Here is a 26,349-nt window from a genome sequence, read left to right as displayed (position 1 = left end):
ACCTTATATAGGCAGTTATTCTACAACTGTATACAGTTATTTACAATGGTGCTTTATAAAACAAAAAATGGTAGCACTTCCTAAAAGATGTTGGAACTTTTTTCTTTTTTTTTTTCTTCTTTTTTTAAAACTCCCTTGTCATAAAAGCCAACTTACATTAAAATAGACTTACTACAAGACAACACAACTAACAAAATATATAATAAAACTCATACAAATAGAAAATTCTGAGGTATTTCTGGTTTGAGGTGGTCTGTGGTCATGAAGTTTTTTAATTTTTTTTTTTTTCAGTTTAAACCTCGGAAGCCACGTAACGTGTTGTTTGTGTGTGTGTGTGTGTGTGTGTGTGTGTGTGTGTGTGTGTGTTTTATTTTTTAAACATTGCATGTTTTGCAAATTAAAAAAATATTTAAATGTTGAATCAGCAGCATTAGGAACATTCACTGACTAGAGCAAGTTTATGGCATACTAGAATAACGGTATTTTAGAATATGCACCACTTTAAGACAAAAGAGTTTAGTCACATATAAAGAGAAAGCTGAGTCAAAGAAATTGGTATAACAGATTCTATGGTTAACTCTAATGCTGCTCTGTTACCTCCCTATATTCTGCACTTTTACAATTCAAATGATTCTTAGGTGCAACTGTCTGCTACTGGCCCAGGTAATTTTTTCCTCTCCAGTTAAAAAAGAGGCCTTTCTACAGAGCCAGAAATCATACTTTTCTTCTTTTTAACCAATCTGCACTGGTAGCTTGGGCTAAGCAGTTATCCAGCCCTGAGGCCTTATTCCCTGAACTGCTACTGTATTTAAAGCAAGATATAAATGCTTTCAAATCTTCCAATACTTTACAGAGTGCTTCTGAGAATACGCTGCTACTTCTCTCAATTACACTGCTTAAAAGCATCTTTTTCCAACTCTAATCTGGAGTTTTAAAAATATATATATATATACACCTATGGTTTGGTTTTGTTCTTTTAACACCCAAGCCTGAGATACTGGGGGAAGTAAGAACTAGTACCTTGCTTATCCCATTGGCTCTTTGACCCAACTTTCTCCATATGCTGCAGTGATAAATACTCTGCCTCAAAAAAGTTCTTCCCCTCATTAACTGGTTACCTGAGAAGTAGCTCCATAGCAAATGATGTTTCTCCAAATGCTGCAAAGTCCAACTTCACTCTCCCTTTCCCTTATACTAAACACCCCCCTTTAATTTTACCATTAAAGAGTTAACATTCTCTTCCCAGTTTCTTGTGTTTTTCTGTTACAATGACACCCGTTAGATCCGTAAAAGACACATCTGCTGTTTGTTTCTTTTTGAAGCTCACTGTCTAAAAAAAGAAAATAGGGGAAAATAATCCTTTTGAGGAAGGTGTAATCTTATGTAACAGTCTTAAGTTTCCTCCAAAGTTTGCAGCATTGCGTTTTCTAAGATGGTACGTGGTTTTCCTTTATGTCAGAGATGCTCTGCGTTGAAGATAGACGGATAAAGAGAAACCCAGAAAACTGAATTAAAAAAAACACAAACGAAGTGAGTTTGTTGAGGTTCTGAGGTACCTGCACCTTTTCTGCATTCATTAGTCGGCACCTGAATGCTTGCTGAGATGTCTTCTTTTTTTTTTTCTTTTTTTTTTTTAATACAGTAGAGCAATGTGCTGGTAAAATTGATCCAATCCAAAAACAACAACAACAACAACAATAATAATAAAAAGTCAAGATAAAATAGCAGCTGCATTCATGTGTTTGTTGGGTTTTTAAACTTTTTTAAATCCACTGAGTCTGGAAAGACAAAAGTGAACCAGGACTTAGATACTGGACTCTTTGGGTGGCAAGTCCACGTTGGTGACAGATGTCACGATGGAAACGAGGCAGTCCGAGGTAGTGCCGTTTACTGATTTACGGATCTGAGAAATGCGCTCCTCGACACAGCCTGCCGAAAGCCGAGCCTCTGCATCATGGTCCCAGCATTCTTCAATCGTAACACATAGCTGTGCCAAACCCTGTAGAGTCAAGAGGAAACACACATTTAGCAAATGGATTCTCGCTGAAACCTTGTTTTTAGAGGGAAGAGAGAGAGGGGTGGCATGTTGAGCAGCACACAGAGTCTGACAGCAGATGTAAGTGAATTTGAGCACATCTCTTTAACAGAAGATCCTATGGGCTTGTCTTTAAGAATGGTTAGTTTGTGGCAAGACAGTATGTAAATTTACCCCTCACTAGTCTGCTGTGGACCCTGCTGCTGCACACTAAAAGTTTCCTAGTGTGCTTTGAACTACCCTGCTTTAAAACGGGAGCAGATCAAAGCACGCTAGTAAACTCCTCATGCACAGCAGCAGTGTCCACATAGACAATTAGAGCATAGCAGGCTAGCGTGAGGCAGATTTACTCCAAGCCCTTCTATTGTCCCTATGTCAATATTGCCAACCCTAGGTTCTCAAAAATCCTGAGTTAGGCCTCAAAATATTATAAGAGTATTTTAAAAATTTGTGTGGGTTGTTTTTTTTTTTTTTTTTTTTTTAATAATAAACTTAAGTTCTTTGTCTTATAGGTCCTGATTCTTTAGGGTGCACTCGGATCAAGCTTTTTCCCACAAATATGAAGGAAAAATCAAAGCAGAGATTCTCAACTAATCACTTGATTCCAGGAACAGGAATTTTAAGAAAAAGAAAAACAAACACCAAATACTCCAAGACTTGCGATAATAGCATGAGAGTTGGCAACTTTGTTACAAGTACTATAAAACTCATCTTCCTAAAGAAATACTGTTTCATTTGTATGGGAAAATAGTTATATTATGTATTCTCATTATATACTGTGTTATTTTTATAGATATATCAAAATATATAGATATAGATATATATAGTGTGTGTGTGTGTTTCGTCATCCTATAAAATTACTGGATTAAACACCTGATCTTCTGTACAACTAAATGCAGGTTATTAATAATCTGAATTTTATCCCATTTTGAATAATCAGGATTCACACCCATATATTACAACAACTAATGTCCCTGGTTTTGGGGAAATAGAAAGAATTTAAACCACCTGAAACAATGGCAACTATAAAAAGAAAAGGAGGACTTGTGGCACCTTAGAGATTAAAAAATGTATTTGAGCATAAGCTTTCATGAGCTACAGCTCACTTCTTTGGAGGCATCCGATGAAGTGAGCTGTAGCTCACGAAAGCTTATGTTCAAACAAATTTGTTAGTCTCTAAGGTGCCAAAAGTCCTCCTTTTCTTTTTGCAGATACAGACTAACACGGCTACTACTCTGAAAAATGGCAACTATGTGGCTAAAGATAGAGGTATCTAGCTTCTTCGCTAGTGCACGGGGACTGGACAGCTCAGCGACTGAACCTTTTGCCTTTAGGTCATCATTTTTAATTCAGCACAGGTAAGTCATCTAACAGTTCACTGGCTCATGTGCAATGACTTGGAGGTCTCAGTTTAATTAGTGGACAGGTGCCCAAAGCACAAAAGACTCATCACTGCAATTAGCATCTTTGCTGGCATTTCTTCAGAGAGAATGAGGACTGAATGGGCCTGGAGACTGATATACTCTCCTGAACAGGGTTGAGACATGTTGCCTTTCAGAATGTGGAGGAACTTGCACTGCCACTGAATGTGCGTGGGCCTGTTCTATAGGTAAACTGAGGGCTTCGTTTTCGGATGTCAATCTGGCCCATTGCACAAGCACTAAGCCTCAAAAAAAGCTAATGCCAGGGGGCTGGGAATCCTTTTCACTAAATTAATGCTCAAAAAATTATAAAATATTCCATCTCTGCTTACGCTGGTGAAGGGTGAAACAGCTTAAAAAAAAATCAAATCAGTTGATTAAAACCACACTAAAAGAAAGGACAAACTATCCAACAGAATGGGTTTCAGAGTAGCAGCTGTGTTAGTCTGTATCCGCAAAAAGAAAAGGAGTACTTGTGGCACCTTAGAGACTAACAAATTTATTAGAGCATAAGCTTTCGTGAGCTACAGCTCACTTCATCACTGCATAAGTGTCACATGCCCTGGGTTCGATTCCCAATGCTTCCACTGGCCTATTGGCTGACCTTAGGCAAATCACTCAGTTTCCCATCAGTAAAATGGGGACATGATACTGACCCCCCTTTGTAAAGTTCTTTGAGCTCTGCTAGTGAAAAATGGTATATAAGAGCTGCATACTATTATTTTTATCTATGGATTTTTCTTCTTATGGTGATATTCTACATCATACCAATAAAGGGGTTGGGAGGAAGAAGTCAGGGAGAGAGAAGGTGTTAGGGACTGTTTTTAGAGGTGCTCAGCACTTGTAGTTCCCATAGAGTTGTGGATGCTCAGCTCCTTTGAAAAGGCCCAGGAGACTAGAGAAATAAAGTTCATATGTAGTTCAGTTTATGCCTCAAGACAGTTCCATTCTGCCAAACTGTTAAAAGATAATTTCCCTGATGCAAGTGGCTTGAAGTTAACATCCAATGCTCAACTGCATTGCTAATTCCAGTCAGTCATCAGGGGAACCATTTTAATCTGTTAACGAGATGGGACATACAGGGTGTTTCAGCCAGTGATCCTTGAAAGCAGGCCGCATCTTTTTGTGAACCACCACTTCCTGCAGGTCCTCAAGGGATGGATGCTGACCTATCTCCTCTTCAAAAGGCAGCATATACTCATCTACTGGACCTGAGGTACATGGAGAGAACTATGTTAATACAGAGAAGGACTCTATTGAGTAGACTTATCTCTTTACTTAGTCTGAGCTGCAATTCCAAAGCAACAGGAAAAACCCAGTTAAAGCAAAGAATTGCATACTACGCATATCACGTCATTTTATACCAATGTGATTTACAGTCCCCCTTCACAAAACCATTCCGCCCTCACTGCTAGTTGTCAATTCATGAATTTGATACTGATGTCTGCTATGAACCCCAAATCTTGCGCAACACTCCAATTATGCCTTTTTCTTAGTGGAAAATTAGTGCGGCATTTGTAAAAAACTAAGAAAGTTAACACCAAATCCCAGTTGCTTATGTTTGATGTATGACTCCAAATACACACAATGTCCTGGCAGCAGATATTAATGCGCCAGTCACTTCATTTTAGTCACTGACTTGCTAGGTCAAACACCGATGAAATATTTCTCATTTGTTCTTTCATGACTTAGTCTGATCAGAGACTTATGGCAATAAAGCAATAACACAGCCATTTGTTTTCGGTTACTACAATGCAGTGGTGGTCCTGAGAACCGACACTTTCCTGAAGAAGCCAGCCCTGATTAGGTGACAGACAGCCTACATGGCATCATCAATTTAGGTAGCTCTAGCCAGTTGTGCTATTGACAGTATCGTCCATGTAACAATGCACAGCTTGGGAATGTTCGGATAGTTCTTGCAATTCTTTGGTGTTTCAATGGACCTCGACATAAATGACCTAAGATGAAAAGCAGGAATGTAGTAAGGCTAAACATAGCTAGGATCAACCCATAATGTAGGGCCTCAAAAACTGTAACGTATTCAGGCATATGATGAACTCAATTTTTGAGCCACTTTAGGGAATAGGATCTGGAGAAACTTGATCTGGGTTAATTCTGCTTTGAAAAGTGATCAACTGTAACAGGACAGCAACTTTCAGAAATCTAATTCAGGGTTAGAGAGCTAATTACACTGTAGAAGAGTACAGAAGCTTTCGTTTTGACCCTTCTCTGTACAGATAAGTCTTAATCCACACTGGGAGCTGGACCATGCCAAGCACAAATGCATTCTGAAACAATGTCATTCTGTGAGAAAAGGGCTTGAAAACTGCAAAGATGATAGTTTTCCAACAGGAGTAGAGGCACATTTTCTTCTCCAGGGAGAATTTTTAATTGTGCTATAGACTATCTCCAGTTAGCACATACAGAATGATTTCTGAACACTTCAGCTATCACGAGTATTGATGTGAACTGCTCTGAACCATAACAGCATGTGAAAACTTTTCTAAGCAGCAGTGTGGACTACCAATTGTGGCAATAAGTTTGGTTTATTGAAACATCATTTGGCATTTCATAATGCTTGGATGCACTCTTAATAAATAGCACGCCGACTGAATTGAGGAATTTTTTTTTAGGGTTCTCGTGCATTACTGCCTGGTCTGTTTGGACCAAGTCGTGACCTCTTTCAAACTTGACAGTATTTCACATGGGTTCCTTCAAACTGAAGGCCAAAAAAAAAAAAAAAAAAAAAAAAGAGCTGGATAATTTTATCTGCTCATGAACTGTAAACCATCAAGACTACAATATTTAAATATGTGGCTATTACTCTGAAAAGTGACTAAAAAAGTCCATTTAGTTTTTCCCCGTTGATGTGGTGCCAAATCAGTAAAACAAATCTAAATAGTTAGCCCCCAAATAAGCCATCTCTATTGATAAGACAATGCTAATGACCTTCTCACGCATATCCCCACCCCATCAAAAGTATCAGGACTGTTCCAACATGCCTCTAGGGAAAGCCTGAATGAACATTTTCAACATGCTGTGCACATCAATAAACTCTGGCTCCACTGGGGCAGAAACAGAATAAAAGGGGCCTTAGCTGGAGCTACCTGCTGGTAGCCACCTGATATACAAAGCTTGAACTGTTGGCACAAGCATCTGGCTGATCTCAAAATGAGAGAAGGAAAAGGAGGAGAGGTGGTCTCAAAGAACCAAGGAACCGAACCATAGGTCAAAACAAACACTTGAAACTGAACTGGACACTAGTACAGTCTATGGAGCTCAGGTATAAACAGCAGCACTGGTGAACCTGCTACATTTGCAGGCAACTTAGGGTATGTATACATTGCAATTAAACACCTGCACCTGGCCTGTGTCAGCTAACTTGGGGCTAGGGCTGTGGGGCTGTAAAATTGCAGTATAGACATTCAGGCTTGGATTGAAGCCTGGACTCTCAGATCCTGCCACCTCATGAGGTCCCAGAGCTTGGGCTCCAGCCCGAGCCCAAACGTCTACACCACAATTTTACAGCCCCACAGCCAGAGCCTCTCTAGCCCAAATAGCTGACGCATGCCAGCTGCGAGTGTTTAACTACAGTGTAGACATACCCAGTATGAAGGGAAGGTATTTTTGAAGTTTCCAAGGACTCTTCAGGGACAGCCACACAGTAGAGGTCATTGCAGTAAGCCTGGAGGCATTATGGGTTCATTCTTTATTAGCCCCCCATTATTTTCAAATCAGATATGCTCATTTTTACAAGTAACAACATGTTCCTCACAGACACACTAACTCCCAGCCTTACAAACTCAACCTGGACTCATGAGTTGAGCAGGGTTCTTTTTGGTGCATGCACCTCCAACAGTAGAAGGTTCTGCAGGCCAAATGTGCCCTTAGTTACACTTGTGCATAATCAATGTCTTGCAACTGACATTTAATCTGAAGTTACTGCTGAAGTGTGAGTCACACTGCCATTCAGCTCCGTCTCCCAGTGCTGTACGGGCTCTGCATGACCAACAAGACTAAACATTCAGCACTGAAGCCAGCAGACATGGCTCTGAATAAATGCATAGAGCAGATCTGCTGAGTCAGAAGGTGCCTGTAGCAGAGAGGCGTGACCTCCCTTGGAAACTGACAGCGAGGGAGGGCCAGACACCCTCTGGTGGACAGGAACAGGAAGTATAAAAGGCAGGCTCTGTAGCTCAGTTCAGGGGAAGCCACTGAGGGAGGCAGATGCTTCCACCCTGCTGCTGAAGCCTACTGAGGACTTCTGCTGCCCCAAGGACTCATCCTAACTGCCTGAGCCACCAGACATGCCCGATGTTGAGAAGCTGCTGAGATTACCATTTGCAGTGTACCTAGGGGAGACAGAGGACAACCCAGAGATCCAGGTACAGCCCGAGGGAAGGGTAGGAAGTGGCCCATGGACAGCCAGCTATGGTCTGGCTGGGTTGCTGCCTGAGTCCGGTTCAGTGGGTTGCAGCTGGATCCCCGCTGACCCAGTGGCAGACCACTCTGCCACTGTTAAGGCCCTAGGCTGGGATGCAGTGGAGTCGGGTGGGCCTATGTCCCCCTGCCACCTCACCATAGGCCAGAAGGCCTGTGGGAGTGAGTCTGCCTGAGCCCCCTAGACTGTGTTGGGTGCTCACTCCTGCCTGAGGGCTGGAGCCCTAGACTGCTGGTACCCCGCTCTGCTTGAGAGCTGAGGTCCCTGGATTATTCCCCGCTCTGTCCTGCCTGAGGCCTGGAGCCCTAGATTGTGCTTGGTACCCTACCCTGATTGAGGGCCTGGGTTACCAGACTATACCTGGCTCTACCCTGCCTCAGGGTTGGACTGTAGTCTGTGGGTGTCCTGCCCTGTCTCAGGGCATGGGCCCCTGGATTGAGGCCTCAGACTGCTAACTTCCACCTTGTCTAAAACTGTTATTTCAGGGGCATGACAGCCAAGAGGCACAGCCTTCCTCGGAGATTGACAGCGAGGGAGGGCCACACATGCCTACACGTTTACTGTGCCATTTACACATGCACGGACAGTAGAACTGCACTTTGGGTTCAATCCAATGCCATCTGAAGTCAAAGGAAGTCTTTCCATCAACTTTAATGGGAACTGCATCAGGGCCTTTTGAAGGTATATTTAATAAAGGGAGATGGAGGAAATCCAAACGGCTGTTCTGAACCATAGGAGACCTGCATCATGTTCCCATCTCTGTCACGGACCTGCTGTGTGGCCTTGGGCAAGTCGCTTTATCTCTGGGTCACTGTTTCCCCTTCTTCCCCTTGTATGTCATGTTTAGTTAGACAGTAAGCTCTCTGGGGAAAGAGACTAGGCTCTTACCATGTGTATGTACAGGGGTCCCAATTTGATTTGGGTCTCTAGATGTTACTGTAATGCAAACAAGCAATAATATTTGAAACCCTAAGGAATCAGCACGTTGAAAACTGGATGTCAGTTCCATAACCTGCTTCCATACAAAAAGTGAGGGGTTTGAACAGGTAGTTGTGGAGCTGACAGAATGAAATGACTATTTCTGCCTCCCCTCAGTCCTAACATCAGCAGGCAATCTTCTGTACATGGCAAGCCTGTCACCAATGAGTAGATGCACTATTTCCACGACATTTCTTGCTGACAGACTAGAGGCTGCCCCATTTTTCAAGCACTGTTTTGATGAAGGAACATTGAGAAAGTCAGGTGATGCGGGGAAAACAATCTCTTGTGGATAAGGCTTTAATGGCTTAACTCAAGTGCTTAGGTTTTTCTTCTTACAGTGTCGACTGCATTCTCCCCTATACTACACATTGGAGAAGGAAAGAAAGAGCTGATGTATTAGCCTTTCACTTCAGTTCAAAACTTGCTTAGGTAACAAGTGAAAATGAACAGGTCTGAAGACAAACAAGACCCCCCTTCACTGGAGACACACAGTGCACAGGGTGCATTTAATACTTTAAAGTAGGCCCACTGTCAATTGTGGAACTATTCTCTCTTCCCTCATTCGCCAAATTTTTTATTGGGTTCCCAGTCATTATGCAATATAATCTGCACACTGTTAAAAGCACTTTGAACCTTAACTCTGTGAAGTCCACTGTTCAGAGGGAATGACAGTTTGTTGGAAAATCCACATTAGCATCTTAATGAGAAGAACATGCCATTGATTTTATGAAGATGCCACCATTCTCTGGACAACATACCCTTACTGAAGTTGAGCTGGAGATCTTTACACTTACCATCAGCTGCTGTGCACCTGGAGATTAACTCCCACAATACTAGTCCCATTGCATACATGTCTATTCTCAGGAAGGCATCTCGCTGGAAGTTGATCGCCCCCTCTAACACCTCAGGAGCCATGTACCTCCTTGTTCCCACCTACACACCGAAAGAAAAAATGCAACTTAAGTTACAAGAGATAGTTGGGTGTGTAGGAACTACAGCTGTTCCATCAATCTCAAAGCTACTTCTCTGCTAAACTGGCTGTGTACTGACTCCAAACAATATGGGTCCACTCTTTTTAGCATCACTCTTCATTAAAACCATTTTAAGCTCCATGAAAAAGTTGTAAAAAGGCTCCAAGTGTGTGGATATGTATATGTTGATCATTCAATGGACACAAAGGGTTTGAATTAAATGCAATGAAGTCAGATGACTATATCTGAAATTCTGTCATCCATCCACACCACTGCCTCTAGCTATTGCAGCACATACTGTATGTAAAAACAAGTTAATCTTTGGAGACACTCCAAACACCTTAAGTTCAAGTCAGACTCAGTTATTGGATCTCAGTTGGTGGCTTAATGCTCCCTTTATAAATTTAAAAGCGAATGTTGAACTTGTGAAAGGTTTGGTGAATAGAGGTTTGACAGTCCTGGATAGAAGTCTCATTTATCCAGAGGACAGGTGTAACGTGTACACTGCAAGCTTCACCACACTGTTCTGCCAATCTGCCTCAACCATGTTCTGGAGACTACCTCTAAACTTGAGAGAGTAGCTCAGTCTCTTTTACACACCACTGTTAAAAATGTTGTTACTTTTAGTACAAATATCTTTATAGAGGTGCTACAAACACATGTGGTGAATACCAAGTCATGATGATGAGTGAGGAAAGAAGTGGACTGGAGTGGAAGGGGGAAATCACCTGTCCAATGCAGAAGTTAATTTTCTTTTTAATAATTTTTCCCTTTCGGGAATTCCCCATTATAAACTTCCCATCTTGCAAGGGCCTGACTGTGGGACAAAGTCTAAGCACAAAAAGATATAGACGCTATTAAAGAGCTAGAGAGGTGACCAAAATGGTCAGAGCTGTGGCTAGATTTACAGAGATGTTAGGAATAACTAAGGCTACGTTTGTGTCATGGAGAAGTCAGGGAACATTCTCTCCTTCAACCCCGGGCTGAGGGACTGGAGCTGGCAGCCAGCTGGGCCTTGGGAGGGTTCCAGCCACAGGCGACAGCCTCCTGAGGGGGCCCTCCTCAGGGTTCCAGCGACAGGTGACACAGCCTCACACAGGGGAGGAGGGTGCCTTGGGCAAGAACCTGAGATTGTCCTGTTTTCTCTTCGGGAAATATGATCACCCTGCAGCTCCCAGCCGCCATGGGTGGAGGGGACCCACTGGAAGCTTCCAGCTGCTGTGGGCAGATGGGGTACCCCACAGCTCCCAGCCACCCCGATGGCAGGAGAAACCATGGAGCCACAGCAGCAAAAGTCACAGGTCATGGCTTCCGTGAATTTTGTTTATTGCCCGTGACCTGTCCATGACTTTTACTAAAAATAACCGTGACAAAATTTTAGCCTTAGGAATAACTCATTGCTAATTCATAATGGGACAGAGGAAAAGTAGTAGACAGGATTTGAATGGTATATTCAAAAATATACAGGCGTGTAAAGGAAAATTATTGGCTCCTCCTTTAAGCCCACTGGAGAACTCAAGAAGAAATGAAATTTAAAGGTAGCAAATTCAGAACCATTAAAAAAGTAGGTTGGTTTTGTCTGTTTTTAAACACTGTGTAGTCAGCTTGGGAGATTTATTGCTGCTAAAGGTCTCTAGGCAGCTACAATGACTGGAGTTTAAAAAAGAACAATTTTATGACTCAATATTTAATGCTAAAACCAGTGATCAAATCTCATGCTGCAAGGTATAAACTGAATGCCTCCAGGGGTCAGGATGGTCTCCACCTCCATGCTATGCAGCCTTGCATAACTGACTACATGCACTATTGGTTGCAGTAGCAGATAAAGGCTACTGGTGGAGCCAAGTTACCTTAAAAAGGCAGGAAGAAAGTGCCTAGCAGTGCAGAAAATTTAAAGATCAAGTGCCATTCTTCATGGAAAGTGTTTCTGATCACTTCGTTCCCTGATTCAGTATCTGGGATATAAGTAATTTGCAAAAGCAGAAGAACAGTTGGTGGGTGTAATATAAAATATTTAAAAGAGGTAAATCTGGGTCATCCCATACCCTGATCTTTGAGCAAAAACCACCATTAAAGCTAATTTAAAATCAGCAATTAAAAAGGCATTTTGTATTTCTTGCCCCTTCAAATTATCCAAGCTGAGCAAAATAATGCCCTTCTGCAATTTCCTGTCCCCCAGTAACTGTCCCTATATCCTGCATCTGCAGAAACACTTCCCACTCCCAGCAGATGTGGTAAGCCCCACATTTATTTCTAAAAGCTAGTTGTTACCTGTCCATGGGTGTCCCCTGGAGGTTTTCCAGGCTCGAACCGTACAGCCAGTCCAAAATCAGCTAGAACTGCTGTCAAGTCATTCTTCAACAACACATTTTTACTCTTGAAGTCCCTGCAGACAGCCAGGAAACAAGTTTGAGAAAGATTTAGTATGGCACAAATCCCATCACTTTTAAATAAACATGTCAAAACTTGACTGGTTTAATTGCCACGCTCGGGATGAGCTCCATGACCCAGTGAGAATCCAGCATGCTGAAGATGCACCTGTCTTACATCTCTGAGATCACACCTGAATCTATGAAAGCAACAAACAAATTAGAGCCTTCACTGCTCCTGACCATATTTAACAGATTTCCTTCCCTTCCACCATATATTTCTGCGTGTGTGTTTTTACAGAATACTCCAGTTCAAAGATACAAAGAAACTAAGGTAGAGTCAGACTGACACACTGCTTTAAGAGTGGCATTAGGGCATTGCCTACAAACACCCATGCTGGGCCCGATGCTCATACATGCTACACAGAGCGTCATGGAAGCAGATTCCAGCCTTTGCACTGAAGTGAGGCCACTGCTCACATTTCATTGATGATATGGCAGTTGTGTGCCTTTAGCGGCCCACTGTTTGACTGTCAGCCTCTATTCCCCTAACCTGAGGGAAAGGATTGTAGTGATGGTGCCATAGAAAAGGCAGGGTTCCTGTGGTACACAATCAGGGTGTAGGAGGTATGGCTGTTACACTGGTTCCAATAAGATAACAGAAGAGCAGAGAAATAAGAGCAGAAGCAAAAGGCAGCATGGGGGGAGGGTAATTTCAGAAAAGAATCAAAGCAGGATAAGGAAGACAAGGAGAAAGCAGGAGTAAAGGGAAAATTAATGTCAAAATAAAAACAGGGATTGAACTAAAAGGGATCATAACGTATTATTTATAGATACACGCATACACCCCACCCCCCCCAAACATGCCACACATGCACAGAGGTATAAAAAACATGAGACATGAAGGCAGCTCCCACGTTTAAAGTTTCTGCCATTCATGCACTATACAAAAGTCAGCATTTCATACTAATGGGCAAATCCCTCCTCTGCCTGGCATTCTCAGCAATGTCCCCTCAAAGAAGCATTTGAGGGGTGGGGGAGAGCACCCAGATGTGATAAGAGGTTATATTACAAATTGGTTTTGCCAGGACTACCTACAGACTGTTCCCTTGTACATACCATATATACATTTTGTATACACTGGGCTTTAAAAATAAGCATGGAAAACTGATCTCTTACTCCATTCAGAGTCAGCAGTTTCTGTAAAGTCTGACTGCAATTTTAAATTAGAAGAGAGCTTAATCAAGTTAGTTTATTATAAACAACGCACCATCACCGACAAACATACTAGACCCTTTTAATAGTTACTGTATTCATTATGCCCATTAAATGTATGAAGCAAATGTTACATTTATATATTATAATCCTTTGTCATCTTAAAGTAGTAGCCCTTTACAAATCAAGGCCTCCTTGGAAACAAGCTGATGCAAGCTGAATTCAGCTCACTCTTTCTACAGGCTTCAATAATTGTGTATGACGGAGATCTATTGCATTTAATTTTTGAACTCCAGGACCAGCACTATCCTAGAGATATTGACTATACTAGGTGTTGAACCACTAGTCAATGACAGAGTCCAAATTCCCTTTGTAGTGGTTTATTATGGATTGAGTGGCGTTTCAGCCACAAGCCCTTCAAAGCCACGTCCTTACCTTAGTCTTATAGTCAGAACGTGAGTAAAAGACCTAATGAGAAAAACCTCACTCCCTGGCCTTTCCACATTTTCATCAGAAAAGAGATGTTTGTGAATATAATTAAGTTACGGACCTTAGACAGCAGATGGCAATGCCCTGTATGCACCGCATTATAATTTTCCTATATTCTTTCAGTTCACTCAGTGACCTTGCTGAATGCAGGACACTGCTGGCCTGCACACCATAATTAATGAGGTCAGATACAATTGTTTTAAACTAAAAATGATCTGTCAAAATACTTTGGGAAGAAAGGAATCGCTGGACCAGACAGAGGGGTCCACTGCGTTTCTGGGTGTGTCATAAGGCCACATCCAAAGGCAGGCTGAGCTGCTCAACCCCCAAGTCTTGGCCTTCTGAGAAAGGAAATAACTCTTCCTTACCACAGCCACACACAAAGCTGCATGTTCTAGTTCAGGAGTTTCTGGCAAGGTGATTAAGGTGGGGGAAGTGACTTAGCCCACTGTACAGTAAAGAAGTTATTGGAGACATTTCTGCAGTGTAGGATTTGTTATCATAGCATATTCACAACAAAATTTAAAAGAGTGCTTAATTTCTTAAGCAAAGTTGTGCTCTCATGGTTCTACTTCATTGAACTACGACTCCATTTGGCAGAGGAGTTAATTTATGACAAACTCACTAAACCACAATAATACATTGCTCCACCATCTTAAAAAAGTAAAAACGAATGATTAGATGCATACATACAAAAATACACACACACACATACACACACACTTACACTTACTTACTTTTTAGGACGTATTGTGCATCTATCACATTCTCCATGTGCATACAAAGAGGTAAAAACACTTAAAAAACATACATCCAAACTGACCAAGTGGCCAAAAATGTCAAGGAATGACTCCCCTGCCCACAAAAAGAAAAATAATCCTCCACAGAAAGAGCTGCAGGCTTTTGGCTGTCAAAGAGTAAGACAAGATGATCTATACTGATGCGCTTAAATAAAAACAGTCCAATTTTCTGAACAACTGAACATCTGGCGACTTCCACTCAGATCTAAGAAATAGGATTTTAAGGCACAGCCAATCACTGACTTGGCAACGTGACCCAAAGGTCAGCAAGTTATTCAGTCCGACCAGGGAAATGGGGGGAGGATTAAGCTCTAGAGTCAGGAACCTCCACTGAAAATCCCTTCCTACTAGCCTCCTCCCATTTAGATGGGGGGGGCGGTCCATGTAAGTGTCCTAGCTGGTAGGTAACAGAATGCAGCAAGAGAAGAATACTTCTTCCATAGTGCCATTCACACCCATATATATCCCAGAACCCACTGGCAACAAAGAATAAAGATTAATAAAAGTTTATTTTATTATCTGCTCCTATCAAATAAAGTGTGAGTTTTAAATAAGTCAGCACCCTACATTATGAGCGGAGAGCTCACATGTCCAGGGTAAAATGGCATTTGGCTTACAAATGCCTATAAACTATAAACGCATCCCAAGTGCCAGCTCCTGTGGCTAATGGGAGCTGCGGAGCTGGTGCTTGGGGCCGGGGCAGCGTGCGGAGCCCCCTGGCTGACCCTACGCATAGGAGCTGGAGAGGGGACATGCTGTTGCTTCCGGGAGCTGCTTGAGGTAAGCCCCGCCCCAGAGCCCATCCCCTGTTCCCCCTGCTGTCCCAACTGGCTCCCCTTCCAACATGTCTGGGACGCCCCCATGCCGCTTCCTTCAGACCCCTCCTTCCATCTAGCTGTTGTTCCCCCTGTCATGGACCCTGCCCGCTGGGTCTGTCACCCTGTTCCTGGTGGGTTCCAGCCCCCTGCACGACCCTCCTGCCCCCACTCGCTGGCTCTCACATGTGTCACTGGCCTGTTAGGCAGCCCCTTCAGCCTCCTGTGTGTGTGGCTCTTCGCCTTCTGGCTGATGGCCACAGAGCCTCACCCGACTGGGGCTGCTCTTGCTGTCTCCCTCCCTCAGCACACATGCAGGCAGGGACTTGAGCTGGGGGGCTTCCTGATTTGACTAGGCAGCTGGGCCATGGTACTGATCTGGGGTGCTGGCTACTCCCCATTGGCCATGGTCTAGAGCTCCCTGATTGACCAGAGGCCTGGTCAGTCCAAGGATCCCATCTCCTCCTCACGCCCTCCCCCCCAGTATGGGGAGAAGGCACCAGAAAAAACAAACCAACAAAGAAACCCACAAAGTTTTAGTAAAAACAACAAGGAGTCCATTGGCACCTTAAAGACTAAACAGATTTATTTGGGCATAAGCTTTCGTGGGTAAAAAACCACTTCTTCAGATGCATGGAGTGAAAATTACAGATGCAGGCATTATATACTGACACATGAAGAGAAGGGAATTACCTCAAGTTTTAGTAAGGGGCCAACAGTGCCCTTACACATGGGGGAGGGGGACACGTTAAACAGTGCAGAGCCCAGCAGTCCCAGAAGACAGTAGCCCAGAGGCAAATACCAAAAGGCATTTGGTACCCACAAAAAGTGGGGACTCCAGTTCATCTGACACCAAAAGGTCCTTAGAGTACTGGAATTCCTGCACTACCAAGAAGGGATTCGGTGCCAACAGGGTAGCTCAGGCAACAGCTGCTGAAGCAGATAATGCTGACAATTGCACCGCAACGGAAGATGGGCATTGTTGTTTGTTCAGTGCCGACGGTGCTGAACACACCAGTACCAGTGGCTGGACAGACTGCATCAGTACTAACAGTTGGATTAACGGGCACAATGGTAAGCTGGTTTCATGTACTGGTATGAACTACATACGCTGGCCCAGATGCATCAATACCAACAGCTGGGCCAAACTCGCCCTATGATTGCTCTCTGTGCTGGTAGAAAGTACCAGGGCCCTATTGGAGCCATGTCTCTTTTTCTTGGAGCTCCAGGGCTTCACAGCCCTTCCAGTACTAGTGGAGGAGTCCTTGGCATCAGCAGTATCTATGGGGACTGTAGGCTTGGCTGAGCACCAGATCTTTAGAGCTGGCTCCTTGGAGTGAGAATCTGCATTCCTCTTTTTGGGAGTCTTCCCAGAGGCCTCAAAAGTCTTCCCCTCCCTTTTGGGGAAGTCTGCCCCGAGGCAGAAGTGGCACTGGTTCTGTCCAGGGACAGATACGCTGGGGTGGAGTGCGGTGAGAGAGGTGGTGACTCCTGACCTTGTTCTGGATGCAGAGAATGATCTATCATGAACAGTCCCAGCTTGAGCTCCTTGTTCTTCCCTGCCCTAGAGTTGAGTGCCAAGCAGAAGTTACACTTCTGAGGGACATGGGACACCCCCAAGCAATGGACACACTTAAGAGTGGCCATCGCTTACAGGAATAGCCTCTCAGCACGAGAGGCAGCATTTCAAGCATGGCAGGCCAAGAATGCCCAACTAGGAAAACAAGTCTCCCTGGGGGGAAAAGGAAAGTAGAACAAAAACTTCTCACTACATGTACAAACTAACTCACTAACTACACTAACAACTATTAAACTAAGTATCTAAACACTAAGGAATAAAAGAGAAAGGTCGAGGCACGCTCAAGGCAGAGGTTCTCAATCTCCCCCCATCTTTTTTTTTTGAGGCCCCCCCCCACATGCTATAAAAATTCCACGGCCCAGCTATGCCACAACAACGTTTTTTCTGCATATAAAAGCCATGGCCAGCATTAAGGGGAGGCAAGAAGTGCCATAGGGGGCCATGCAGCATACAGCATAACTTCACCTTTCTGCCCTGGACCCCAGCAAGCCTAACGCTGGCCCTGCTTGCTGAACCCCCTGAAACCTGCTCGCAGCCCCCTAGGAGGCCCCAGAGCCCTGGTTGAGAACCACTTCTCTAAGATTCCGTCTCAGGCTGAGGTGACTGAGAAGGAACTGATGCAGTTCACCTACACACCCCCTATATAGCTTTGGTGTCTGACATTAGGAGGCTTAGAGTGCATTCACGGGCTGAATGGACACTGCTAGGTGAAAATCTCCAATCACAGGCTCAAGAGGTTCGTGTGTACCTGAAGCAGAGCATCCAGAGGGACACTACACAAAGAAGAAATAGGGCTACTAGGATGATCCGAGGAATGGAAAACTTGTCTTATGAAAGGAGACTTAAGGAGCTTGGCTTGTTTAGCCTAACTAAAAGAAGGTTGAGGGGAGATATGATTGCTCTCTATAAATATATCAGAGGAATAAATACAGGAGAGGGAGAGGAATTATTTCAGCTCAGCACCAATGTGGACACAAGAACAAATGGGTATAAACTGGCCACCAGGAAGTTTAGACTTGAAATTAGACAAAGGTTTCTAACCATCAGAGGAGTGAAGTTTTGGAATAGCCTTCCAAGGGAAGCAGTGGGGCAAAAGACCTATCTGGTTTTAAGATTCTACTCGATAAGTTTATGGAGGAGATGGTATGATGGAATAATGGGATTTTGGTAAGTAATTGATCTTTAAATATTTAGGGTAAATAGGCCAAATCCCCTGAGATGGGATATTAGATGGATGGGATCTGAGTTACTATAGAAAATTCTTTCCTGGGTATCTGGCTGGTGAATCTTGCCCATATGCTCAGGGTTTAGCTGATCGCCATATTTGGGGTCGGGAAGAAATTTTCCTCCAGGGCAGATTGGAGAGGCCCTGGCGGTTTTTCACCTTCCTCTGTAGCATGGGGCATGGGTGACTTGAGGGAGGCTTCTCTGCTCCTTGAAGTCTTTAAATCATGATTTAAGGACTTCAATAGCTCAGACATAGGTGAGGTTTTTTGTAGGAGTGGGTGGGTGAGATTCTGTGGCCTGCGTTGTGCAGGAGGTCGGACTAGATGATCAGAATGGTCCCTTCTGACCTTAGTATCTATGAATCTAAGAAATGATACTTTGCAGTATTAGAGTCCACTGATTTATACACCAATGCTCTTACTTTAAATTTCCACTAGAGGGCACTATCGCACTGACAAGCAAGGATTGTGATAATTACAACATTAATCCTCCTTTTGTGCCAGAAGCCAATGGTGTTAAGGAGTTAGCTGAAGCTTTTTATGGCAGTAACTCACTCCGACTTAATTGAGAATTCAAGCATTTTAACAGTGCATTGTCCTGTGCTATTCAAAAATATCAACCAACTTGAAACATATTTACTCAGAATTTTTTTTTTTTTTTTTTTTTTTTTTTTTTAAGACAGGGGAAGGACAGTAAAATACACCCCTGCCCTGAAACATGCTTCTTGCTGGTAAAGTTTACACATTGGGAATGAATTTTTTTCCCCTTCCTCTTCCAGTCCCCTGCATCACTTGCTAAATCTATTGTGACACTAATTAACATGGTTCACAGCTTCAAGACTTTTGCATGGCTTTTTCCCTGCCCCACCCCTAGGAATTTCACATATAAATCACTGCATTTATTTTACAGGGATAAGTGTCAAGGAGGCTGAGTTCCCCCACAAGCAACTGAAATGCAGCTGCAGGCTCTTGCACAAGATCACATTTCTCAGAATTCTCTGTTTTGGGGGGCGTGCATACACAGACACTGAACAGAAAACACTTTTTATAACATAAATTTAAGCTTTTCAGATGTAAAAAACAGTCTCCACAAATCAATTATAGACTACTGCAATTGAACTTCATGTTTCAGCTCAAGCTAAAGTGCAGTGCAGTGCAGTGGGTGGAGGAGTATGTCCTGGGACTGCCATGTATATAGCCTTTCACCTGACTTAAATCCTTCCTGAAAACTCACCTATCCTGCGATGCTTGGAGCAAGCAAGACTATACTATCCAAATGTTTATTTTAGAACAAGTTATCCAGAATCATCAAGACATGCAGATGTATAAAGTGAGTATCTGACTGTTGCCATAACCCTCATCCCTCTGCACTCCAGCAATTCGCCCTGCCACCCTAACCTGTATCATGTCTAAAATGTACTGTACACTCTTCGGGGCAGGGATCTTCTCTTCTTGCATCTTTTGTACAGCTCAGGGCAAGCTATGTGATATAAAATAATGAGTAATAGACAGCAGCCATTTCACTTATTCTTTCCTTCTGAACAAAAAGCTCATCTGGAGAGGATAAGACTAAGCATCAAGTTTGAAATAATTATATTCCCTGGAAGCACCGGTTTAAATCCTTGCATAGTCAAGTAGAGATACAGAATATACAAACTACGATACAGTTTATTAATATTATAAGGCCAGAAGGGCCAGTTTTGATCATCTAGTCTAACCTCCTGTAGAACATAGGACTTCCTTGAATTAATTCCTGTTTAAGTACAGCAGATCTTTTAAAACACATCCAATCTTGATTTAAAAAAGTGCCAGAGATGGAGAATCTACCACAACAGTTGATAAACTATTCTAATGGTTAATTACCCTCACTGTTAAAAATTTCCACCTTATTTCTAGTCTGAATTTGTCTAAATTCAAATTCCAACCACTGGATCTTGTTATACTTTTGTCTAGTCTGAAAAGTCCTCTATCATCAAATTTCTATTCTCCATGTAGATACTTAGATTGTGATCAAGGGGTACCCACGTAGACTGTGATCAAGGGGTACCCCTTAAAACCTTCCCTTAGTTAAGATAAACAAATTGAGCTCTTTGAATCTATTATTATAAGGGTTGTTTTCCAATCCTTCCATCATTCTTATGGCTCTCCTCTGAACCCTCTCCAAATTTATCAACATCCTTCTTGAACTGAGGACACCAGAACTGAAAGCAGTATTCCAATGTGTAGATCCTTTGAATAAGGATGAAATCGAGGTCCTGGCTACTCTGTTTGGACATTAAACAGCCTCTGGCGCTTTCAGTGGAGGATTTGTCCCCCCATGTGTTTGGTCTAAATTCTTTTCTTTTACAGTGAGGCTCTGCAGTGAGGTGGCACAGACTACCTATCTGGCTAATACTGTACGTGTATCTTTTGCAAAATACTTTAGGATGAAAGGCATTACTTAAAAGCAAGATCTCCTCCCTCCTCTATTCAACAAAATTGTCACCAGAAGTCCATGTATTTTAGAAAGAGTGGTGGGTGAAGTAATACCTTTTATTGGACCAACTTCTGCTAGTGCAAGGTTCAATTTTTGAAGTTTCACAGAGCTCTTCAGGTCATGAGCTGAAGAACCACAGTTATGCAAAAAGACAATACCTGTGTGCTATGGCAGGTTTGTGTCCTTCCCCTTTACACCACGGGACATCTTCATGTAGGTAGGACAGTCCATGGGCCATCGTTTCCGCAACATGGCAGAGTTCATTCCAGCTGATAATATTCCCCTTCAGGTAATCTGTCAGAGAGCCCTGAGAAATAGATCGTCATATGTTCTTAGAACTTAATCACAGACCTTGGTAAGTGACAGCTGTGCCAAATCATCAGTTTAGAGATTGGTTTTAATGAGTGCTTGAGAAGTCTGAACTTTGATTTGCCAGAAAAACCCACTTGCAAAGAATAAAACAAAAAAGAAGAGAAGAATGTTGGTGAAATACTATCACTTTCCCAGACTCATTACAATACATGAATTTAGAGTATTTGAAATAAAAACTCCTAATGGCTTTAAAAATTAGTTCCACCAGGTCTAGCTACCTCAAGGAAAAACTGGAGCAGCTATACAAGGGGAAAGCCTTAAATGAGAAAAGATCTTACATTCTATTAGCTATCTATGGAAATGACTGACTCCATGAACCTTAGATTAAATACAGGGATAAGATTGCAGCTCAAACCTGGATTTGCACGTTTGTTTTATTTTAAATGTTCTTTATATTTGGCAACTAAAGAAACCCATGAAACAGAGATATGCTGTGAGTTTTAAGTAAATACAGAACTGGTCGGAAAGTGCACAGTAAGGACTGCGACAGTCTGACTGCCAACTCTGAATGCTATCTCTCAGGTTTGCCTACACAGGTGCAAGGTTACTACTGCTTACAAGTGCAAACACTGGCCTTTTCCACTTCTGCTCTGCAGAACAGACTGATTTTCTAAAACCGACAGTTATTCTGAGAAATCTTTAAACCAAGGGTTAGTTTGCCTTTTTTCTTTCAATAAACTGAAATATAGCTCACCCTGGAGAAGTGAGAGATACTCTGGAACAGCTATAAGGGGAACATGACATTCCAAAGTGGCTGTTCAAATGGTAAACATCCATTCCAAATCCTGCACAGTTGCTCCAATAGGCATCAGTCCCTTTAGCCCCCAAATGGAGATGTGGATATATGATACCTTGTCATGGAAAGCTGTGATCAGCCATAGCTCCATCTCCAGGTTTGTTCCTCGCTTCTCTGCTGCAATAAACTGCAAAAGGTTTTCGTGCTTCATGCCAGGGGTGTTGAAGATTTCTCTCTCACTCTGCCAGGATATTTTATCCTAAAGCAGAGGGAAACATGATCAAAGACTACTTCTAAATTAAACCTTCCATTTAAAGCAAATAACTGCCATGACACATTGCATTGCTGATGCTCCTATTAAAGTTATTCTCAGACATTGTAAAAAGGAGTACAGATGCCTTTAAAATTAGGCAATTTTCCAAAATGTCTAGATGCCAGAGTGGGAGAAGACATTCCTATACTCAACCCCTCCCGAAACCACCTTCAGAAAGCTCTGTAGCCTCATTAAAAAAAGTGAAAGCTGACAATATAAAGTCACGATTAAAAAATGTAGCCAAAATTTCTGTGAAAGTAAGTAAAAGAATGAAGCCTATGCAAATACCTACATTTATATTTTAGCTGCAATTGTTAAGATTATCATAAACCGGAATGGATTGTGTAAGTATCCAACTAGTTAGCCACAGATGGTCTGGAGAGAGGATATAGAAATGAAAAACACTAGGAAGAGGAGGATTAAAGGAGAAGGGACTAGGGGAGGAGCACAAAGATTTTTCCAATAATTTTTCTTCAACTGGACATATCTGATTGCTTTGGTCTTTCCATTTGCAATTCTTAGAGTTTTGAATGTTCAAAATGAAATATACAATGTCTCAGCACAGTAATGTTCCCATACAATTAGTCTTCACTTCATTAGGACTGTGGCTTTGTGAGCTGCAAATTACTTGTTATGTTCAGGTCTGGATTCACAGTTTACCCAGGCAACAGTCATGCAAGATCGGGGATTAACATAATCTTTTGTGCGCTCTTTGGGTATTGCACTGCATGCTACCTCCCTGGATTTCTACAACTCTGAACATTTGGACCAAAGTTAAAATGACCTGTAGATTTCAAAATGGAATCGTTTACCCAGCTTGAAACAGCAGCTGCTGCAGGTGGCATTTGCTAATGAGCTAAACATACTGAAAGGCATATGGAGGTCCTTGAACTTCTCACCTGTATGGGGAAGATTTTCACTGCTACATAGTCATTCATCAGCTGAGCCTTCCAGACACAGCCAAAGCGCCCCCTAGCTTTGATCTCCAATAATTGCAAAGGCTTAAGGCCAACCAATGGAGAAGGGGGTGGTGGACCAGGGTCCTAGAAAACAAAAGAAGGATAAAGATGTGGGTTACAAACTGAAGTAAAATAGTGAAGCAAGGGGAAAAACGTATTTTATCTGACTGAAATTTTACTGTTGAAAGTAAGTTATGATTTAGTAGCAGAACAGTGTGAAATTCACATTTTGTTTTGCAGAATTTGTGCATGAAACACTTTGCCATTAGGTGGCATTTCCCACCCTCAAATGTGGTTTATATGAAACGTTAAACTACTTTTTGCATCAAATCATGACAAAAGCTTGAATTTTCTCATGTTTTCAATGCAAAAGCTGTCTTCACTTGGAAAACATTTACACCTTACTGATATCTCCTGCAAAAAACCGCAACGTTCAGTTTTGTTACAAAATAGCAAAGTATACCTAAAATTTCAAATAGTTTTTCACTTTGAATACTTCATACCATTCTAATGAATAGCAAGTAAGCAGGTTTGTCATCCAACCAGGCATAATAGACTTCCATAAAAATAACAGCTGTATAAACTAGTGTTTGTATGAAAGATGCTATTTATAATACAGTGTAGCTTCATGTAGAAGAGTAGTTGGGCTCCTCCAACCCAAATCTGTCTTCCATGTTTGAAAAGCTCATTTGGCATAGGTTCTGTCTAGTCATGCAGGAATAAAAAGGTGTTCAGCACCTCAAACTAAAATTCGGCCATAATATTTTTTTAATTTCATCCCATAGAAAAATATTCGGTTCTTATATCATGTGCTAAGACAGCCATTATGAATTCCAGCATGGTACTGCAACATTTGTTTAATAATTTAACAAAGCAAAGAGAAAGTTCTGCCATCTTAAATTAATAATGTGCCAGTCCAGGACAATCAATCTAAGAGGACTGAAATACTCAAACTGAACAGCTTCTGTACTTTCATAATCACCCGGTAAACTCAGTGAAATTAAGTTTACAAAAGAGGGAAAAAAAAAGTCAACTCTTGCTCTTTAGTTTTCAAGGTATCAGGCTTCTGACTCACCTCATTAATGTCAACGTGCCCATAGGGGGGCTTTCGGTGACGGTACATCCAGAAGGCCAAGAGAATGGCCACTGACAGAACAGCGATTGGAAGCAGAGAGTAAACCAGAATGTTGAGTAGTGAGGGTGTTGGTGGTGGTGGCTCGTATATTACTGTAAGAGGGGAGGGGAACAGTAAGTGAAACAGGATTTTTTATATTTGCAATCGGATTAGCGGCTGTAGTTCCAGACATACACAAGCATTTGCCCTCCCCCAACTCCTTAGCAGAGGACATTTGCTAGTGTGACTCTAGTGCTCTTGTAATGACCAATTTATTAATGACAGGTTTCAGAGTAGCAGCCATGTTAGTCTGCATCCGCAAAAAGAAAAGGAGTACTTGTGGCACCTTAGAGACTAACAAATTTATTTGAGCATAAGCTTTCGTGAGCTACAGCTCACGCTCTAAAGTACCGCATTAGAACATCCAAAAAAAAGTTCCAAGGACCCAAGTAAAGTAGAAAATTGCCTTCTGGAGTTTCTAAGTCTACATGCTTGCCTGCTGTTAACCCCAAAAGATTTTATGTGGGCACGGATGGCAAAGACCCTTCCCCACCACTGCCATTATCTAACAAAGAGGAAGGTTTTCCAGCCATTGCAATAAGATGTCAATTTAAAGTAAAATACTGCAGAAGCCATCAGCAAATGTATTGTCTACACAGTAGTACCAATTCCCCATTCCAATCAGTAAAGCTGGTGAACAAAGAATGGGAAGTCTAAATAGAGCCATGTTGCTTCACTGGAGACACGGAAGAAAGAAGAACGGACAAATATTGATATTTGCCAAATTAAACAAAAAAAATCAGTCAGGAAAGGCTTATTTTGTTATTATGAGGCTATGAAGGGTATTTTAATAACAATAGGTAATAAAAATGTGTAAATAATTAATAACTTTCATAAAGTCCTGGAAAATTTTATAAGGATCTAATAAAATTCTATAGAAATTACTCCGAAAAAATCTATACTGTTCAACAGAGAAAAAGACACTTTCTATAGATTCCTTGAGATCACCCTATAGAAAAAGAGATATATTTTCTATTAAAATTTTATAGGATGGTTTAAAAGACACCTATAGAAAAATTTAATTTAAACTCTAATACTTTTCCATAAAAGAGAACTTGTCCTTTAACTTATATTCACAAATGCTGCAAATCACCACAACTGCATAAACATTCCTTTCTAATCTCCTTAGTCAGCAAAATATACATGAAGTTAGTTAAGAGGGACAGTTTGTCCATACTCATACATTTAACTATATTATTTCTCCTCTTACTAGGCTTCCTTTTGCAATAATCCACCTCAAGCATTCACTGAAAAGAGAATTTAGTCCATGCTAATGATACGCAAGGTTTCTGCACAATTCACTTTACTCAAAACAACAGCATTTTTTTTTAAACATGCTATGTAAAAAAATTTATCTGCTAAAAACTTCCAAAGTTTGTAACCAAAGGGATCCTCAGATTTCTTGCTTGTTGAATACCCAGCAATTCAAGGTCCCTGCAAACCAACAGAAATCAAGGTTTATAAACAGATCCCCCCTCCACCTCCATCCCCACCTCCCCAAAATGAGTCACTTACCTTCTGGACCAGTTACTTCAGGTAAGTGCGTAAATTTCTCATTGCAATAGTTTCCCTCACAGCAGCAGAAAAACACTTGAGGGTTCTCTTCTGTGGCTACACATTCTTGCCTGTATCAGGAATGAGGTAGAGGAACAAAGGGGGAAGAGGAGGGGGAAAAATTAGTGAATTGCTTTATACTGTCCTAGGAAGAGAAGATTTTGCTGCAGTGAAGTTTCTGTTTTTCTCCTCTTTCTGTTGCATTCTGCAGATCTATAGTCTCTTAAGCTAGAAAGTTTTTTGTTTTGTTTTTAAAGGGAATAACCAAGAATGAGACTTCGCTATAGAATTCTAGTTTGCAGCCATTGTATATGAGTGTACAAAGGGGTAAATTAAACCCAGGTAACAGTGAACATTCCAGGACTTTTGGCAGACAGTCAGTGTGCACTTCCTTCGCTTTTCCTACATCTTTAATCACATTTT

The 26,349-nt window shown here is 41.9% G+C and overlaps 1 protein-coding gene across 4 annotated transcripts in view; it reads right to left on the bottom strand.

Moving 5' to 3' along the window:
* Positions 1–1,608: 1,608 nt before the first annotated feature.
* ACVR2B (activin A receptor type 2B) overlaps positions 1,609–26,349 on the bottom strand; it is a 163,744-nt gene continuing 139,003 nt past the window's right edge. For 2 of the 4 annotated variants that reach the window (XM_043509700.1, XM_043509701.1), the window contains exons 3-12: positions 25,888–25,997; positions 24,274–24,425; positions 23,139–23,282; positions 22,042–22,185; positions 20,977–21,125; positions 12,121–12,235; positions 9,673–9,811; positions 8,786–8,833; positions 4,537–4,667; positions 1,609–1,999 (exon numbers count right to left, since the gene is read on the bottom strand). In XM_043509700.1, the coding sequence (XP_043365635.1) occupies positions 1,805–1,999; positions 4,537–4,667; positions 8,786–8,833; positions 9,673–9,811; positions 12,121–12,235; positions 20,977–21,125; positions 22,042–22,185; positions 23,139–23,282; positions 24,274–24,425; positions 25,888–25,997 (1,327 nt within the window). In that variant the 3' untranslated portion in view covers positions 1,609–1,804. The remainder of the gene's footprint in view (positions 2,000–4,536; positions 4,668–8,785; positions 8,834–9,672; positions 9,812–12,120; positions 12,236–20,976; positions 21,126–22,041; positions 22,186–23,138; positions 23,283–24,273; positions 24,426–25,887; positions 25,998–26,349) is intronic. The other 2 variants (XM_038392133.2, XM_038392134.2) reach the window with 1 other exon arrangement.

The sequence above is a fragment of the Dermochelys coriacea genome, chromosome 2, assembly GCF_009764565.3.
Source record: "Dermochelys coriacea isolate rDerCor1 chromosome 2, rDerCor1.pri.v4, whole genome shotgun sequence".
In the NCBI taxonomy this organism is placed as follows: domain Eukaryota; kingdom Metazoa; phylum Chordata; order Testudines; family Dermochelyidae; genus Dermochelys; species Dermochelys coriacea.
The sequence above is the reverse complement of the archived record's forward strand: the minus strand, read 5'-3'. Positions and strand labels throughout refer to the sequence as shown.